The sequence below is a fragment of the Pyxicephalus adspersus genome, chromosome 2 (genome assembly GCF_032062135.1).
Source record: "Pyxicephalus adspersus chromosome 2, UCB_Pads_2.0, whole genome shotgun sequence".
In the NCBI taxonomy this organism is placed as follows: domain Eukaryota; kingdom Metazoa; phylum Chordata; class Amphibia; order Anura; family Pyxicephalidae; genus Pyxicephalus; species Pyxicephalus adspersus.
The window spans coordinates 40,401,133-40,420,720 of record NC_092859.1 but is presented as its reverse complement, the minus strand read 5'-3'; the positions used below and the strand labels follow the sequence as shown (position 1 = coordinate 40,420,720).

General features: G+C 37.6%; 1 protein-coding gene across 7 annotated transcripts; it reads right to left on the bottom strand.

Annotated features, from left to right (window-relative positions):
* Positions 1-315: 315 nt before the first annotated feature.
* On the bottom strand, positions 316-15,123 carry CD74 (CD74 molecule). 7 transcript variants are annotated; one of them, XM_072400550.1, is made up of 10 exons: positions 14,895-15,122; positions 9,792-9,973; positions 7,959-8,041; positions 7,693-7,755; positions 5,869-5,964; positions 5,593-5,677; positions 3,889-4,026; positions 2,875-3,069; positions 2,069-2,131; positions 316-1,128 (listed from the first exon to the last, which is right to left on the bottom strand). In XM_072400550.1, exons 1-9 carry the CDS (start codon positions 14,972-14,974, stop codon positions 2,094-2,096), a joined length of 960 nt encoding a protein of 319 aa, XP_072256651.1. In that variant the 5' UTR covers positions 14,975-15,122; the 3' UTR covers positions 316-1,128; positions 2,069-2,093. The 7 variants fall into 7 exon arrangements, with proteins under 7 accessions (XP_072256651.1, XP_072256653.1, XP_072256655.1 ...); XM_072400552.1 differs by lacking the exon at positions 2,069-2,131 and having other exon boundaries at positions 14,895-15,123; XM_072400554.1 differs by lacking the exon at positions 2,875-3,069 and having other exon boundaries at positions 14,895-15,121.
* Positions 15,124-19,588: the final 4,465 nt, after the last annotated feature.

Below are 19,588 nucleotides of genomic sequence, written 5' to 3'. Positions count from 1 at the left end.
ACAAAAAGCAAGGAAAATTACTAAATAATATTTCACTTTAACTTGCAAAGTGAGGTTGCTAGCATCTAGGAAACTTAGAGCCAGACTGGGCTTGGTTGCCACTTTGTGTGTGTTATAGAGTTTTAATGTCAATATAAAAATGTAACTATTTTATTAGAAATTGTATGTCTGCCTAAAACCATTTTATGGTTTTGGAATAGATTAGGATTTTCGGTTGAGTTTTTATTGCTATCCCCAGCTGCTTAAGAGAGATTTCTACCCACACCCTGTGAAACTGCCCACATATTACCAGAGAGAAAATAGAAAAACTCTGGATTGGTGGTACAAACCGAAATAGAAATCCTTTTATTTCTGGAAGAAAAACAAGTGAACCAGGACCAGGCCTGTAAAGAGCATTCTAGGGATGTATCAATTAAGTGAATACACATTTACAGTTTTGATTTATTGAATCTTACTGGGCTTTGCGTTTCAGTCTAATAATCTCCCTTAATAATAATCTTTAAATTTGTTTTCAGATCAACCAAATCTGTTATTCACAATGACATACTGCATTAATTGTAATTCTTTTTTATTACAATCCATGATATATGATAGTTCTTTATTACCAAACATCTGTCAGATTTATCATGAGGACAAAAATCACTGTACATCTATAACACAATATAAAAATTATTATTTGACACTTAGGAGAACTACAGGCAAGACATTATCCAGCCAATATTACTAATGGTGATTATGCAGAAATTCTTTTTTTAGTTAGAGGTACTCCTTACAACTATTTTTGGCTTTTATAGACAAGCACCAGTTTCTTCATCAAACTACATCTGGTTTGCTTTTAATTTCTTGCATTTTATCGCTGCCCACGGGCGTTATTTCACAATCAGCTTTCTTTCCTGACACAGGCCTAATCCCCTATTTTTTTAATCTGATTCCAATGCTTTTTCTTTATTTATAACTGGATTTTGTGTCTTGCCTGAAGTACTCTTTATACAATACCCTTTAAGATATGATACTAGAAATAAAATCACTGTCTTCACAAGTAAAGCCTCTAAGCCGCTAAGCTGGAACTACACAAACTGTAAGTAGGAAGATTTGTGCCCTTGCTTGATCACACACGATTGTTTTTACCTGTAAAAAAACACAAACAGGATTTTACCAGCATACTCAACCAAAAGTGTATCCTATTTGTAAAAGTTATATGCATATTGTCCATATATACAATTAAACTCCTCACATTTGTTTTTTAGAGAGAAAGTGAAAGCAAATTTCTAAGAACAACAGAAATAAAAGCACTGTTTTTATAAATCGGGTAGGGAAAGGTTAGAACTATTTTTTTTTCTGTTTATAGCAGATTTTCTTTCACTTCCTTTCTCATACAACCATTATCAATAGGTTAGAAAATGAGAGTAGATATCTCCAACTGGACCCAGATACTAGAGAAATCCCAGCATGAATGTGAATACTTTGTCACTCCTCCAAAACCAGAAAAAAAAATATTATGGGCTGGACATATTTTAAAGTCTAAAACCATTTTTTTTGTTAGTTTAGTACAGAGAAGAGAATAATTAAAAGCCTGCTAGGTTAATTTTTTTTGTGTTTGTTCCCACAGAAAGATTTGCATGCAAAGTTTCTCTTTCACTAGTACAACTGTTGCTAAAGGAAGATTTTTTTTTTTTTGGTCCTGTTCCAGCATCAGCTGTAAAATGGAGTTCCCATCCTTTCCATTATGGTGACATTGCACATCAGGACAAATGGAGAGGGTGAAACTCCGCAACAGAAACATCAGCAGCAATAAAGGATGAAGGTTCCCTAACCCTTCCCTTTTGTATCCAAAACATTATTAAAATGATTAGGATTCAGATAAACTTTAATATCTACATAAATAATTCTATGGGCTCCAGCAGCACAGTCTGGGCTTTTATCATAAGGGTAAGGACTGGCATCTTATTGTACCAATATATTCTTCAAATAGTGTAGCTTAGTCTTGTTAGGCCAGCTATTTGTGTGAACGTTCATGTCTTTATTAGCTTACTTTTTAATGAAAGACCAATAAATATTTAGTATTTACCATAAATGGATTGAATTGCAGTAGATTAGAATCCAAACTCCTGGGTGACTAAATCAGCATGTTCTGTTTAAAAAAAATAAATAAATAATTATTGCAAATAAAATGCAACTGGCTGTCAAATGTACATTACTGTAAATGCACCCAAAAGAACCATATTACATTGCTAAGAATAAAATATATATGATTAGGTAACCATTTCTTGTTTCTTAGCCCCCCTAACCACGCCCTCAGGGTATTAGTGACCGATAGGTCAGAAATGGTGGGTCTGGATAGGTGTAAAAACCTTGGTTACCGATATCTACCATCTGGTATTTCTTCTATACTTCCTTTATTGGCTTTCTGGCATATAAAATTAAATCCTTTACAAAGGATTAAATCCATTAAATCCTAATAGAGCTATACCAATACTTTATCATGTCCATCTAGCATCTGGAATTGTATGGGCAGCTTAGGAACTGGTATTAGTAATAATATACTTATGAACTGTGCTTCTTTATATTACAGGTTCATTTGGGAGCATAAGCAGCTTGAATCATGCCAAAAAAAAATCAAAAGCAGATTAAAGAAACAGAAAGTGAGCTAAAGCACCACAAAACATCCTGCACCAAACTTGTTTCTGTTATTGTGCAAGGGCTAGTTCTTTAAAGGAAAACTGTTAGACAAATATTATTTCATGTCATGCCAAGAATGCAGTTTTATTCTTTTTTAGGGTTTAATTAGAACCAGGCTGATTTGTAGTCACATACAGTGAGTTTAGATTCAGGAATGACCTATGAGGTATAGTTGTAAGACACGTTTGTTCTTACTTTTGCAGTGAATTTTGTCACGGGATCTGGTTCCTGGAATCTCGGTTCCATTTCTGTAGACACACCAGCAATATCCGGTGCTATGCCAGCACTGCATAGGCTTGTAGTCACCTTTCTCATCACATTGTGGTACAAAAGTACCAGGCAAGGCAGGGGAACTGGCCTTCACTAAGCATTCTGATATCAAAGAGGCACCTAATACATATAAACAGGCAAGGCTAGTTTAGGAAAAAACTTATAGAATACATAGGAACATGTTGAATTACAGAAAATAGTGTTATCCCTGACAAAATTCTTCCTTTCAGTCTTACCTAATGCCATCTACACACAGTAAAAGTTTACTGTGTTGTGCTGCAGACTATGTAACCAATGTTTTACATAAATGGAGCCATATCAGATTCATTGTCTATCCCTAACAACCAAGGTCAGGTCCCTGCAGACCACTCAAGTTTCTTCACACCAAACTGGACAACCTTGTTTCTATAGATCTAGCTTTGTCCGCAGAGCCTCAATATTCCTGGAACAGAAAATGTCCATCCTCTAACTATAGCAAGAAGGTTGGAAGTACACAAATGTCTAAAATGTTTAATTGTTCTTTAACCATTCCCTTCTCTGTAATCAACAGAACTCAATAATTTGGAACAATGTCTACATTTTTTGGGCCATACAGGAGGATGTGGTGGTCAGGTGCCCACTAACATTTGGCTAATAGCACGCAAGTCCTATAGGTTTTTTAGTGAGACCTAAAGCCTGGTGTTCTTTTTTTTTGTAATCCCTTAGGGCCTTTATGGTGTTGTGGTAGTGCCATTGTGCATCTAGCCATATAAACCACACCAAGCTGCTTCCCTATGCCTGAAAAGTAAGCCGCATCCCAAATTATGCTGAGAGCATGATAGCATTTGTCCATCCTAATGGGTGCTGATGACTGCAACTGAATCTCTACTCAACAGTGTTTCTCTATAGGATGGCTTTGTACATTTGTTTCTACTATACGTGAAATGACAACATATTCACCACTTGGGCTTTCATCAAAGAAATAATTGGGCTCTGTATCAGTGGAGTAACTGGGAGAAGCATAAACCAAGTTTCCGCTTGGGCCGCGCCCTGCTGGGCGGTGATCCTTTTCCCACAGTTTCAGGAAGTCCCTAGTGCCTGAGGAAGAAATTTGAAGACTGTAAAGAAAGCTGGACATAAGAATCTTATGTTTTCCTATAAGTCCAGGCTTAGCAGCATCTATTAGCTGGCCGGCACAAAGAAAGACGGAGACTTCAGCGCCAAAGCAGCAGATACATGGTTTATGCGTTTTTCAGCCCAAGTAAATGTTTTCCATTGCAGGCCATTGTATGGAACCAGTGGCGATGGGTTCTAGGATGCATAACAAGTTATCGTAAAACAAATAGTAATTGGCAAATATTTAAGAAATAATAATGAACAGCTTTTGCACCTTTAACCAGAAAGCAGTTACCATTCTAAAGAATCCACCAAGACTCATGTTGAATGGTTTTCTTAACAAAAACTTTGTTTGTATTCTGAAATAAAGCATTTAAAAAACAAGAGAAGGCTAAGTTTGACCTGTTTTGTTTGCAGATTTTGTTTGACCTGTTTTGTTTGACCTGTTTTGTTTGCAAACGCACCTCAATAAGACATCTGCAACACAACACAAAGCAGGTCAAACAATCTGAACTGTCATGTTTGCTGCTCAGGTAAAATCAAGGGGATTTTGCTGACCTGACCAGGAAAACAATGCCTGATATAATGAGCCCTATTGTATTAGAATGGCATGGCATAACTATAGCCACCACAGCTCTTGGTGTTTCTATTTGGTATTAGGGGCTTCTAGTGGCTTCTGCAGAAGGACTACATATTTTTTCTTAATAATGGGAGGTATGCCCTTACACCCCATTGATAAGCCCCTCTAGAACAAGGCTACTTTTGTGAGTATTGGAAAAACAGAACAGGATAGTGATTTTTTTGTGCTGTTCTCTAGTGATCACAATAGCACCAGAAAGATTAATGTACTGATTATCTCTTACACTCTGATGTGCCTTTTTGTTATTTATAAAGTTCCACTTCTACATATTTATTGCAGAGTTGGATCATCCACAAGGGCCAGGGGGTAGAACAGATGGTCATACCTGTGCACCTGTAGTTCATGCCTGGTGAGGCCACACCAGTACAAACAATTCAAAAGAGCTACTGTGTGGTTATATCAATTCTTATCCATATCAATTAAATACATAGTAGGGTCAAGGCTTCTCCCCTGCCAATGGCCAATTATATCTTGAAATACTTATTTAAAGCTGAACTTTATCCATAACTTTGGGAGAAAAAATAAATTTGGAGTCTGGGCAGAGGCTAGATTTAGGTGACATGTCTTGATGACCTACAAGACTATTCTGTGAGCTTAACTTTTCATTTTTCCATTGGTAAAGCGTGTATTCTGTATCTTCACCAAACCAATGACTGTATGACACCTTCATGCCACCACAAGTAACTGCTTACTGGCTGTGCCTTTATTTTTATATTCCAATGTCATGGTATCAAAACTCCTACACAGCCTATTTCATACACCAGCAACATGTATATGCAAGCACTTTTTTTTCTAATGCCAAAACACAGAACACACATGGACATAGGAGCAGCTGTTTTTGTTTTTCCTATGATGCGCTATTGGCAGCGAAAAGCCTGAATGCAGTGCCAGACATATTACACCTCTACCTGTTGGTTCTGGAGTTGGCTTGGGTGTTTCAGGGTTCTGCACCAAAAAGAACAGGTACCACTGCTGCATCCATGCATCAAAAACCTAAAGGAGAAAAAAGGGCATATTAAGGTGATCATGAAATATATATATATACTTAAATAAATTAAATTAAGTTTTAAATTGTTATAGAACTGTGGATGCAACAAGGCAAATGTGTCTAATGTCATAAAATGGAGGTTTATTATTCCCTATGGCACCCAAAATAATTATTTCCATGTATTACAAACACTGACCATCCACTCCTGGTCACTTAAGGTCTTCTTCAGCTTCCTCAGATTGTCCAAAAAGGTTCCATTCATTGCTGGATATTTTCTCAGGGGATTGTTTCTCTATAAATAAAGAAGACACATGAATAATGATAAAGAATGATAAATACAGTTAGGTCCATAAATATTTGGACAGGGACAACTTGTTTCTAATTTTGGTTCTGTACATTACCACAATTAATTTTAAATGTTTTAATTCAGTTGGGTGAACAAAAAAAGATTGCATACAAATGTGAGGAACTAAAGTCTTTTTTTATTTTTACACAATCACTTCTTTCAGGGGCTCAAAAGTAATTGGACAAATTAAAAAGCTGAAAATAAATTGTTCATTTCTAATACATAGTTAAAAACCCTTTGCTGGAAATGACAGCCTGTAGTTTTGAACTCATGGACATCACCAGATGCCAGGTTTCCTCCTTTTAATGCTCTGCCAGGCCTTTACTGCAGCGGCTTTCAGTTGTTGTTTATTTGTGGGCCTTTCTGTCTGAAGTTTAGTCTTCAACAAGTGAAATGCTTTGCTCAATTGTGTTCAGATCAGGTGACTGACTTGGCCATTCAGGAATATTCCACTTCTTTGCTTTAATAAACTCCTGGGTTGCTTTGGCTGTATGTTTTGGGTCATTGTCCATCTGTATTATGAAACGCCTTCCAATCAATGTGACTGCATTTAGCTGGATTTGAGCAGACAGTATGTCTCTGAACACCTCAGAATTCATTCGGCTGCTTCTGTCCTGTGTCACATCATGGATAAACACTAGTGTCCCAGTGCCATGGCAGCCATGCACGCCCAAGCCATCACACTGCCTCCGCCATGTTTTACAGATGATGTGCTATGCTTTGGATCATGAGCTGTTCCACGCCTTCTCCATACTTTATTCTTGCCATCATTCTGGTAAAGGAGGATCTTGGTTTCATCTGTCCAAAGAATGTTTTTCCAGAACTGTGCTGGCTTTTTTAGATGTTTTTGAGTCCAATCTAGCCTTTCTATTCCTGAGGCTTATGAGTGGCTTGCACCTTGCAGTGCACCCTCTGTGTTTACTTTCATGCAGTCTTCTCTTTATGGTAGACTTGGATATCGATACGCCTACTTCCTGGAGAGTGTTGTTCACTTGGTTGGGTATTGTGAAGGGGTTTCTCTTCTCCATGGAAATTATTCTTCGATCATCCACCACTGTTGTCTCCCATGGACGTCCAGGTCTTTTGGTGTTGCTGAGTTCACCAGTGCTTTGTTTCTTTCTCATGATGTACCAAACTGCAGATTTTGGCACTTCTAATACTGTAGCAATTTCTCGGATGGGTTTTTTTTCTGTTTTTGCAGCGTAAGGATGGCTTGTTTCACCTGTATGGAGAACTCCTTTGACCGCATGTTGTCTGTTCACACCAAAATCTTCCACATACAAGCACCCCCCCAAATCAACTCCAGGCCTTTTATCTGCTTAATTGATAATGAAATAACTAGGGAATTGCCCACACCAACACATTAAATAGCCTTTGAGTCACTTGTCCAATTACTTTTGACCCCCTGAAATGAAGTGATTGTGTAAAAAAAGGCTTTAGTTCCTCATATTTTTATGCAATCTTTTTGTTCAACCCACTGAATTAAAGCTGAAAGTCTGTAGATCAATTGCATCTGAGTTGTTTTATTTAAAATTAATTGTGGTAATGTACAGAACTGAAATTAGAAAAAAGTTGTCTCTGTCCAAATATTTATGGACCTAACTGTATGTCGTGTATACAATTTATGGGCAACAAAGAGCCCATGATTCAGTTAGAATATATACAACTACTCACCAGGAGCATGTATTTGACTGCATCTTCAAGCTTGTTGCTCTCCTCTGCAATAGCCTCCAGGTTCTAAAATAAAAAAAATCCATCTTGTAAAACATTTTAAGGGTTATTTAATTTCTTGGGATGATTTTAAATCAGCATTTTCCTTGACACTATTGCCTTAATAATTTTTATTATTATTTTTCTATTATTTCATTTACTATGTCACTAGAAATAGAACTCATTTTACCTCTGTTACTATACAAATAGGATTCTGTATACAAGGTTACCTGTGTGGAGCCATCTGTATCACTGAATGCCAGAGGAACATTAAATGAGGCCATCCTTAGTTTCTGGTGATTTTGGGTTTGAGCTGCAGGAAAACATGAGGATATTAAGTCATTGGAATACAGCTAGAAAAAAAACATTTTATTTTCAACTTTATACGATTGTATATTACTGGCAAGCTAATTCTTTAAATACCTATTTTGTATTTGTCATGTTGTTCATTATTCCAGTCTTCACTCAATTAAGTTGAATAAGGGAGTTTTGTTGTCAGTGTTTTACTATTATGCAATAAAACTTATTTGTTTACTTATTGGCTAATGACTCGACTGCTCCATTGTTTCCAGGACTGGAACATCTAATAATATGTTACCTATTACAACTGCTAGTGAAACCTCTAACTATCTGAACATACAGATACTTTCCAAGATTCTTTATAAAGACCACTTTATTTGCAAGGACAAACTAAAGTCTAAAGCTGCGTACACACTGCCAATTTTTGTCGTTGGAAAGGATCTTTCACGATCCTTTCCAACGACAAGGGAGTGCACGATGCATGAACGGTGCTGTACATACAGCACCGTTCATGCTCTATGGAGAGGGGAGGGGGAGAGCGACGGAGCGGCACCCTGCTGCGCGCTCTCCCCTTCACTTTCATTACGATCGGCTGTCGTCCATCGTCCGTGGATCCGGCAGGTCGGTCGTCCGGACGATGGACGACACCGACTGTACACACGGCAGATAAAAATCTGACGTGTGTACGTAGCTTAAGGCTGTGTACACACGTACAATAATTGTCGTTGGAAACAAAGGATCCATGACAAATTATTTGATAATTGTTAACAAAGTGCACAACAACTGGTCAAAGACACCAACGATCAAGGAATCTCGCTGGAAACGAACGACCGTCCTGGCGGATCTGATTGGGCGTCAATCGTTTGGAATCTATTGTGTGTACGGTCGTTCAGTAATCGTGGATTGTTCTGTGATACACTTTCTCCTGTACATGTCACTTCCTGCATCGTTTGAACAATCGTTTAAAGGATCGTATTTAGTGTGTACATTATTGGTGGATTATATTTGAGCGATCGTATTGTTACAGCATGTACAGAATTGTGCACAATACGATCGTTCAAAATAATCGAGAATAATTGTTGATGGTTCGTTTTCAAATGATAATTATTGCATGTGTGTACCTATCCTAACTGTTGCAGGGATTTCCAGTAGCATTTCCTAAATAGACTCTCCAGACACTCTTTATGGTTTTAATAGGCATTTAGGGCTGCACAAAGTCTTTTTTTATAGTACGATCTGATAACGCCTGCTTTGTAAAATCTGCTTATTATGAATAATCTGCCTTCTAGAAAAACCACCCCTGAGCCTGTAATTCTGCAGGCCAGAGTTCCTTAGTTCCATCAAAGTATTGCTGCTTATTTCAGAAACAAATGTTGAACATCCATTTTGAGTTGCAAGAGGTTGTAGTCCTACCCAGAAGCATTTGCTTTTATTGCTTGAAAAGATATATAAAGTATTATGATTTGACGTTCTGAATGAAGTACAGTTGCATTAGATAGTAAGCTTTTTGGGGCAGTATCCTCTCCTCCTCCTGTGTCATTGTCTGTTACTGTCTGTCATTTAATGTGCAGTGTAATATGTTGGCACTATAGAGTCATTATAGAAAGTGACATTGCATGTTGTTCCCACTGGTTGCTTGCTCCTGGCAACCCAGGCAGATATTAAATAATTTTCTGGTGTTCTGGTATCATCAATATAACCTCTCTGGGGATGACATTGTAAGTGTATTGCATTCTGCAACGCTTTGAGAGCTTGCTACTTACATGAGCCAGGAAGATTCTTGATCATATCCTTCAACTTTAACGTAGTTGTGGTATCAGTCAGCTGGTTGATGGTGGACTGCTGCTGAGTTATGAAGTAGACGGACACGGCTTGACCTGCTATGAGGAGAGCCACGAAGACAGACAAGATGGGCATTGCTGTCTTCTTGTTGCAGGTCATAGTACTGTGAATAAAAAAAGAACAAGAACAATGAACATGATGGGTCAAACCAAGAGCAATGGCCTTAACTGTACTTGTATTGCAGTGACATTTATTAGGTGTTCTTCCCGCCTACCCCTTCACCCAAGTCTTGTACTTACCAACTCCTTCTCTGATACAAATAATAAAAATAAAAAACTCATTTACACAATTTTTTTACTTGTGTTAGTACTGTAATACTTAACGTTAAATGGAAGCATATTCACTGATACAAATAATAAAAATAAAAAAATAATTTAAACATTTATACTTGTGTTAGTACTGTAATACTTTAATGGAAGCATATCCACCCCATCCCTAAAATATTGTAGTGCTTCATTCTACTCCATTGGCATTGATATATAAAAAAAATTTTTTTAAACGTATTCATCAAAATGTAGTTCGTAAATGAGATTGTACAATGGGCTTTGTACAGGTATGGAAACTTTACCTAAGGATGAAACCATGTCTGTGCAATATTAGTGTTCTTAGGATGATATAGCATAAGCTTTTTGTTATGTTGAACCTCATCTGGGAACTCCCTAGAACAATGAAGTGATATTATCCCTCTCCCGACATGTTTTGCTATAAGGTATCACAGAGATTTTAAGTTTACTGGATAATGAAGTTGTGTGGGTAGGTTAATGATTGACTGTAGAGTATTGAGTGTTCTAAGGAGTTCCCAGATGAGGTTGGAGGTCCAGGGAGTTTGATTTAATTCATTGAAGGAATTAGGGAAAAAAATCTTCTTCTAATTCGGAGTAATATGTAAGATTAGGAGGTTGGATGGGAAGTTGTTCCAGTATTTCACTTTGTTTGATTTGCGCTGTATATGCCCAGTTGAGCTCTGTCTAGTATTGAATATGTTTGATACATATCTTAATCACAATTATACGTAAAATTGAGAAGCAAACCCTCACTCTTTATCTTTTTCAATTGCAAGCAGAACAAGTTAATCACTGGGAACAATATTCCCTAGCTCCCTAAATACTGTAAACTGTAACACTGGCTTTCAATGCGTATTTTTCTGTTTTTTCATATCTAAGGAAACATGAAATGGTACTGAATATACACTATTCAACACAGATGTACTGTACATGACCAAGGGAGCTAGAATTGTTGCCCCATTTCTTGGTTTCTCTCTTCTTCTCCCCTCTTATCTTTCCCATCTCCCCCCCCCCCCAATTTTAGTTTTAAATAATATAACCATTAAAACATTTAACCATAAATAGCAATAACTATTACAATTTCTTAAATTCAACATTTCAATGTCCTCTTACTCCCTTTCCGGTTGCAGGCCCTCGGAGGCAGCACTTACCACCGTAACATCTGGGATAACTGCCCAACCATTTATGTTCTCAGCTTGTTCCTAGCTACCTTTACCTATCCTTATCATTCTTTCTAAAATACACTACCTCTTGCTCCCCCTTAGCCCCTGGTCATGGCTGCCCTCTACTTTTCCTCCTCCCCTCGGGAGCTCTGGGCCTTTCTTGTCATGTGATAAAGATGCAAGCTTACCCTGTATCATGTTATAGCGTTGTTACATTCCACGCTTTTATTATTACACTCCATGCAGATGGATGTTTGTTCCTGAAATAGTATCTTTGTGTTCTGAGATAATGGAGGTCTGTAGCTTGCACACATTTTTTGTCATTTTCTAAAGAATATGAAGCCTTACAGTAACACATTATGGCTGGGGCTTAGCTCTGAAGCTGAACCAAACTGCTAGGAGATCCTTTGGCCTCATTTGTTGAGCCAAGTTCCATGAGTACAATGTATTTAAGACTTCCTTCATCCCCGCACCCCATAACACCAGCTATGGTGTCTACTCATTCCCACTAATGATTTTTCTGCCAATTGCATACATTTTCAACCAGCAGATTAAAACAGACAAATGGATCAAGGCAACCAACCATGAAGTGTCCTGCAATTGTCAGCAGGTAGGATGTGGTTGTCCATTTGGATTTGCTCAATTCTATTACTATAGGGTTAACGTGTCATTGGATCATTTATTTTGTGAATCATTTCTTGTAGGTCTCTAAAAACCCAACACAAGAAAAGGAAAGTCATATCCAATTTACAGAATTACAGAAAGTAGAATTTATTTTACAATCCTGACTCACAGATATCAGCATTTAGGGATGCTGGAGTCCTTCCCCAGGTATACACAAAAGTGTAATAATGGCAGTTTTAATTTTGGGGTCCAAAGAAAAATTTTTTGGTTGGATGGGGAGGCCACCGTATGTTTATGATACCAGCAGATAGGTAGTGGGTCCTACTAAGGTCCTCCTACTATGTCCGTATTGTTTTGAACACATAAAGCGCTTATAGAGCAGCCACCAGAGTCATCACTGAGAGTACTGGGATCACACCTCCATATCTGGCCCCCCTCATAAATCTGTGCTATAAGACTGGAGAATGATCCAAGTTATCTCCCATAGGCTATTCTTGCCATTCTCACCCATTATTCCTCCAGGTGTTGCAAGGCGGTCCTCTATGGCTGATCTCTAGTTTGATGATGCCTGCATTGTTCTGAAGCCAACACCACTTGGTAGAGCCAGCTGCATGACTGTAATGATGTTTCAGCTCTCTTTTAGGTGTTATTCAGGAGGGGGGGTGGGCATTTTCCACTGGCTTTTTTTCCCATTTATCCACAAAAAAATGTTTTTAGTAGAGGTTTTCCATAACCAGAAATGATTTCAAGGATTCCTCAAAGTTAAAAAGGTCGAGAAAGGCTGCTTTATAGTTTGGACTTTCAGCACACCTAATTTCTCTACAATAATTGCTTGACTTAGCCGCAGCTCCTGCCCTTCTGGCATGCTGAGGTCTTATTTCTGGGTATAAAGGTATACCCAGCTATATTACATAGTGCAGACATATTATGCAGCCTTTTACAAAAGGGGCTTACAATCTAATTTCCTATTGTACTCATATTTCACTAACAGAAGCAATGAAGGAGGATAATGATACCTTAAAAATAATTTGGGTATTTCCCTCACTTAGGTAGATTCCACTGACTTCCTGCTGAAGACAGAAATTAAAGGGAATTTTTCCCATTGACAAGCAGACTGCAAAAAATACCCTGGCAGTGGGTTAACCCTTTCCTACTCGTAGACATGAACTTTGTATTTACCCTTTTTCTTTCTGGTTTTGCATCTGTTGAGTTACTTCAATCACAACCAGTTTCACTATTTATTTCTGAATAATAGGAAAATCGCAGGTTTATCCAAAGAGGCAGCAGTCTATTTATAACTAATTACTAGATTCTTCCTTAGTTGCATAACAATTTTCTCAATTATATCAACTTGCAAGCTTTATCACAAGGATAATGATTTTTTTTGTAAATAAAGATTCCTATTCTCAGTGTGTTAGCTTTGTGAATTGAGCTCATGGTGTAAAATCCGTCTAAAAAGTTTTAATAGTTATTACAATTATTTTATTGTTTTGTTGTGTCAAATGAAAATTCTAGAATGGCGTGACATCATCAGTTGCTGGGGTGAGACACCTCAGAACCTGCACTGTACAGACTGTATTAGGGAAATGATCAGTCAGTCCCTTCTCTTCTTATAGTCTCATTTTATTTTCCAAAAGAATTCCAGGAAAAATAATAAGAAGTGAAAACTTCAGGTGGTTCCAAACACGACAGTGTAACCTCACCCTAAACTGCCCAAGGACCAAATGCTTGCTACTACATATTGGCAATTCAGAGAGACAGGTAGAGAGAAAAGAAGAGAGTTACACAGAGAGACATGTATGCAGAGACAGAAAAAGAGAGAGCGATGGAGAAAGAGGATAGATGGGAGAGCTAAGCAAAGAAACTTATGAAAGATAGAGAAAAAGAAAGAGATATGTAGAGAGACAGAGAAAAGGAAAGAGGGAGAGGTACACAAAAATTAAAAAAGAGAGAATTAAATACTTTGAGATGAAGAAAGGTAAAAGAAGAGAGTGATACACAGAGATAGAGGTAAGCAAATATGGAAAAAAAAAGAAAAGGAGAGGTAGCAAAGAAAGGGTGAAAGGGTCTGATTTATTAAATCTCTCCAAGGCAGGGGAGAATACACTTTCATCAGTGAAGTTGGGTGATCCAGGAATCCTGGAATAAATCTGGTCCAGGATTGAAAACAATTGGTAACAAGTAGCAAATGGCTTTTAAGAAATCAATTCCAGGTTTGCTGGATCACCCAGCTTAACTGATGAAAGTGTATCCTCTCCAGCCTTGGAGAGCTTTAATAAATCAGACCCAAAGACAGAGAGATATGTAAAGATGGGAAAAAGAGAGTGATATGCTTGGAGATGGACAAAGAGAGAGATATGCAGAGAAAGAGAGAATGAAATACAAAGAGAACAGGTTCACAGAAAAAGGGAGAGCAATACACCTAAAGACTGACAAAGGGGAAACGAAATACGCAGAGTGAGAGGTATTCATATGGAGAGAGTGACACAAATACAGCAAAGAGAGATCTACATTTGTCTATTATATTATATTTTGTTATATTATAGTCTATTATATGTCAGCACCAAATTGTTTATTACCTTTAACCAGAACCACTTTGTGACTATTTTGCACACTGGTGCATAAGATCCTTTACAAAGATTTACAAGTTCATTGGGTAAATTTGATTTCATTTTTTTTTCAGTTATCATAAAATGTTTTTATATATATTTTTGCTGTGTCTGGTAGATTTGGTCAGCCATGGACAGAGCTCATATTTGCCCATTTGGCTCATAAAATCTTTTCGCCATGGCAGATAAGTGAATTTTAAGTGACCCCAGGTTTTCCCAGCTGACATATTGTATCTAATGCTATAGATTTCTGTAACTTATTATGAATTGTTAATGATTATTCTGTTATTAATAAAATGCAATATTTATAGAAGCATTGTGCGCATAGCGTAGAAAATCTGTACCGTGATTGTCCTGTCCCAGTTTCGACCATGGTCTCCTCCGGAACCTCATTCTGGACCAGGTTCTGGGTTTCATCTGCCATCTTCTGGACTTATAGTTTGCACACCTGATAAGGTAACTTCTCTGGATTTTTCTTGCTGATCCTCTGGGCTAAGATCAAAGCCAAATGCTGCAATAGACTTGCTTGCAGCTGCAATAAAACTAAAGAAACCACATTGAGAAGTGAAAGTGATATTTTTATCTCAACTCAGTGATGGAAATACCCTAAAACAGGGCAGAGCTTGTCTGAGAGCAGAACCTAGCAATCCTATTGGCTGCTGCACTGCATCATTAGTAGTCAGGCAGACACGTTTTGTGTGTGTTACTTTTCCAAATGCTCCCAGTGTATTATAAATGTCCTAATAATAAAAACATCTCAATAATACTTTACCTTGCATAATGTTTCAAATGTTTGCATATTTCAAGTCTATGTAAAAGTACAAATTTTTTTCTTTATTTAAAGTATACGTCTAACCAAAATGTTATTTTATTTTTAGATTAGTGAGGAAAGTTAGAACTCTTGTTGGTCAGTGGGAAGGCTGCCACCCTTACAGATAGCCATAAACATCTTTGGAATTTAATAAAATGATCTGATAGTCACAAACTGCTCATTAATCAAGGAGGAACCTCTGGAAAAACCCTAGAGTATCACCGTTGACAAACACTTGAATAGCCCTAAAGCTAGGTACACACTTGCAATGATTATCGTTAGAAAATGAACGACTAACGATTATGCATGATTATTTTGAAAGATCCTATTGTGCACAATTCTGTACATGCTGTAACGATACGATCATTCAAATATAATCCACCAATATTGTACACACACTAGATGCGATCTTTTGAACGATGCAGGAAGTGACATGTACAGGAGAAAGTGTACTGCAGAACCATCCACGAAAACTGAATGACCATACACACAATAGATAGTGAACAATCGTCGTCCAATCAGATCCGCCGGGACTGTCATTAGTTTCCAGCGACAATCCTCGTTCATCGTTGTCGTTTGTCAGACGCTGTGCACTTTTTTTGTTAACGATTATCGAAAGATTGGTCGTTGGTCGTTGGTTTCCAATGATAATTATTGCGTATTAAGTGTGTACACAGCTTTACAATAAAAACTATACTGGTAAGAGTGCTCAGCACAGCCATTATAAAGTAATTATGTGGGCTGTGAATGCAGATCATGTGCTGGAAATTCTGCTTGCCAAATGGTCTTTGGGCTTCAATACTTTATGAGTCACAGACCCGATGCAGGTGAATCGTTTGCATTCTTGTTCTGGGTCAATGAAAGTATGAAACAAGAAGCAGCTTAATAACCTTCATGCTGCACAATTGCAGATCTATTCAGCTCCTGGTCTGTAGATATTAAAACACATCTGTCATTAGGAAAATTCACAGTATACACGTATTACCTTCTTGTGGTAACACCAGTTGCCCAAATATTTTTGTCTTCAATTTTTTTTAGTCACCTAATGAAAGCAAACTAGTGATCAGTAATTAGACAACTCCTAAAGCTATTTTCAATAATTCATTGAATCTGTACTTTGCCCAGAAAGTGAATGTAGAATGAGAACTGCATTGCAGTGTTTGTTTTTCTCTTCAATGTACTCCTTCACTACAACTTTCCCCTGGCAGAGTTTTCTGAAACTCTGTACTTGCAAGTGAACGAGGCAGCTGGGGGTCTGAGTGGTTGTTTTCAAGGCCCAAATGTCATGTGTAAAGCTGCGTACACACTTCCAATTTTTATCGTTCAAAATGAACGACGAACGAACGACGAACGATCGATTGGGCAAAAATCGTTCGTAAAAAAAAGTAACCAACGACGCCAACGAACGAGGAAAGTCGTTGGAAATGAACGACTCGTCGTTCGATTGGAACGATAAAAATTGGAAGTGTGTACGCACCTTAACTCTGAAGGCAGGGGAGACAGACAAAACACATTGGAGAGGGTTAGAACTTCAGCCAGTGTTTTATTACCCTGCAATATTTCCTGTCCTGCTGACTTGGATTCCACATTTCTTTCTTGGGTGTCACAGGGACAGAGAGTAAAGGAAAAAAAACTCCAAAGTAGGGTCACAAACACAAAACCATAAGGATTGTTCCTGTTCCAAAATGTAAAAAAAATGTGCTGCTTAGCACTTTCACTTCCAGGTTGCTGTGCCTGTTGGTTTTCACCTAAATTTCCTAAGAAGTGACCAATTAGCGAGCTGGGGTGAAGACTGAAGACTAATGATTGAAAACACAAGATGAGTCACTGAAGCAGCTTTACCAGCGAATATCAGGCATTCTGCTTCTTCAATTTATATGAAATATGGTATAATGTATTGTATTTACCACCAGCACTGGAAAGACGACAAATGGCTCTGGTCACTCATTCCTCTGATTTGTTGCATTTTATAAGGCACAATAATTGTATTATATTTTCTTTTTTTGTAAATTTTATTTATTGAAGTCAACTCTTGAAAGTGCAAAACAAAATAACCTGTAACAATATAAAAACATACAGGGAATACAGGGGGGTACAAGACATGGAAGTACATACAGTAGTAATGGGTATTCTTTGCATAGTCTTCAATGATAAAGTTGCATGGGTGTTCTAAAAACAAAGACAATTGTTGTGTAAGACATTATACCTAAAAAAAAAAATTCTTAGTCTCTAAACAATGGGGTAAAGCAGAACTAAACTGAAAATAAAAAAGATCAATTCCGCAGATCCTTCCATCACGCGTGATCATCTGTTTAGCAGTCCTTGATCGGGTGCTGTCAGTGCCGACAGTGCCGTCCTGGAATCAAGGAAGTGCCAGGCGCCACCATCTTCAGCCTCCTTCTTCTGGGTACGTCACCCGATCTCGCACTGTGTATGCATGAGATAGACATCTCTTCCCCCTCAGTGTAGAAAAAGGTCCCTTTTGCGCATGCTCGATATCAGGCATGCGCAGAAGGAGCAGCCAAGAGCCCAGGATGCTCCTATTCAGTCTTGATCGCTGCAGCGTTCAATACAGAAAGGGGAGATTATGGTTCTGTAAGTTATCCTTTATGTAATCAAATGGGAGGATCTCTTTCTCTGGTTCTGCATAGATACCAAGCGGTGTGATGGAAGAAGTTTTAGTAGGATCATTGGATCATTGAGGGTGTAATGAAGCTTTCCTACATTTCATTAAAAATTGTGTTTTTGTATCTTTGTAAAGGAAAGTTTCAGTCTATTCTATTTTTAAAAAATTGTTGAAGTTTTGTTAAAAAGAGACGCATTGAAGTTGGAAAAGTTGAGATCCAACAATGTAAGATTGTTTTTTCCCCACTGCCGATAGGATTAGTGCCAACCTTCAAACCTCTGTGGAGAAGTGGATTCCATTCATTTCCTCCATACTCAATATAGCCCATTCTGGTGTAAATGGCAAGTAGGTTAATAGGCAAGACTGAATGTATTGTGCCACATGGCGCCAGAAAGTTTTAATCACCGGGCATTCCCATAAATTGTGATATAGGGATGCTGATGGCATTCCACATTCTGAACAAGTATCCGAATTTGTGAAACCCATATGGTAAGCTCATCTAGGGGATATGTATGCTTTGTGGAAAAAGCAGAAAAACACTGCACTGCTGTGATAGCTTTCCATGAAACCTGGTACATCTTGAGGAGCTTAGGTACGTCCACTTCAGGGAAATATCTCTAATGCTATATTTTCTTTAAACCCCACCATAACACCATTTTTTAGATTTTTATTATCTGCCATGTGGAGGGTGCAACTAGACAGATAATGGAAAGGATTAGTTTATCTAAAGAGACCCTGTCACATAATTGGTCAGAAATTTAATAAGCAGTACATTTATGGCAGCTGCACACAAGAAGAAATTATAAAGCAGGACAACTTAATAAAATCCTATCCAAAGTATTTTAAAAGTATATCTAAAGTAAAGTATCTAAATCCAAAACAAAAATATGATATACGGTACATATACAGTTTACCAGTCTATAGATGAGGTGGGTTCATTAGTTTTCTTTCATTGTCAGGTATTTTTTGTTTATTATTAAAATGTTCTTAGCCTGAAAAAGACAAGCACTAGTAAGCTGCAATAGTTCATAGCTTTTTGGGTGTGTTTATTCAGCTTTGCAAAATTAAAATAAATGTAAAGTCAGTGCCTGGGGTTTTGCCATAATGTGCGGTGATTAGAGGTGCTTGGAACTGGAAAACTCAGTCAGAAGGTCAGAAGGATCAAGAATTCCAAGTCTGGATGCAGATTTTCCTGCTTTAAATGCTTATTTTTGGAAATAAGCTTGTGAAAATCACTAGAAAAATGTTTATTTAGTCAATTTTAGGAAGCCTGGACAGCTTTGTGTCCATGTTTATGATTGGTTCATCTCTAATTCTACTGACAAAAAAGTTTTATGTTGCGATAGGCAAAAGTGAGCAATCAAACAATTAGAAAAACTCTGAATTTTAAAATCAACAATAGGAGAAAATTGCATGTGTAGCTAAAAATAAATGCTGTGATTTTACTTTTTTATAGTTTTAATTTTTTTTTTATTCTATTCATTAGCTCCAAACTTCCTGGCAAGCAGTAGCAAAAAATGGTGCCTTGGCAAACGCTGTATGCCCCTTTTCAATTTAAGGTTTTTTAACCACCTAACTTTCCTATTAAGCAGTAATAAAAA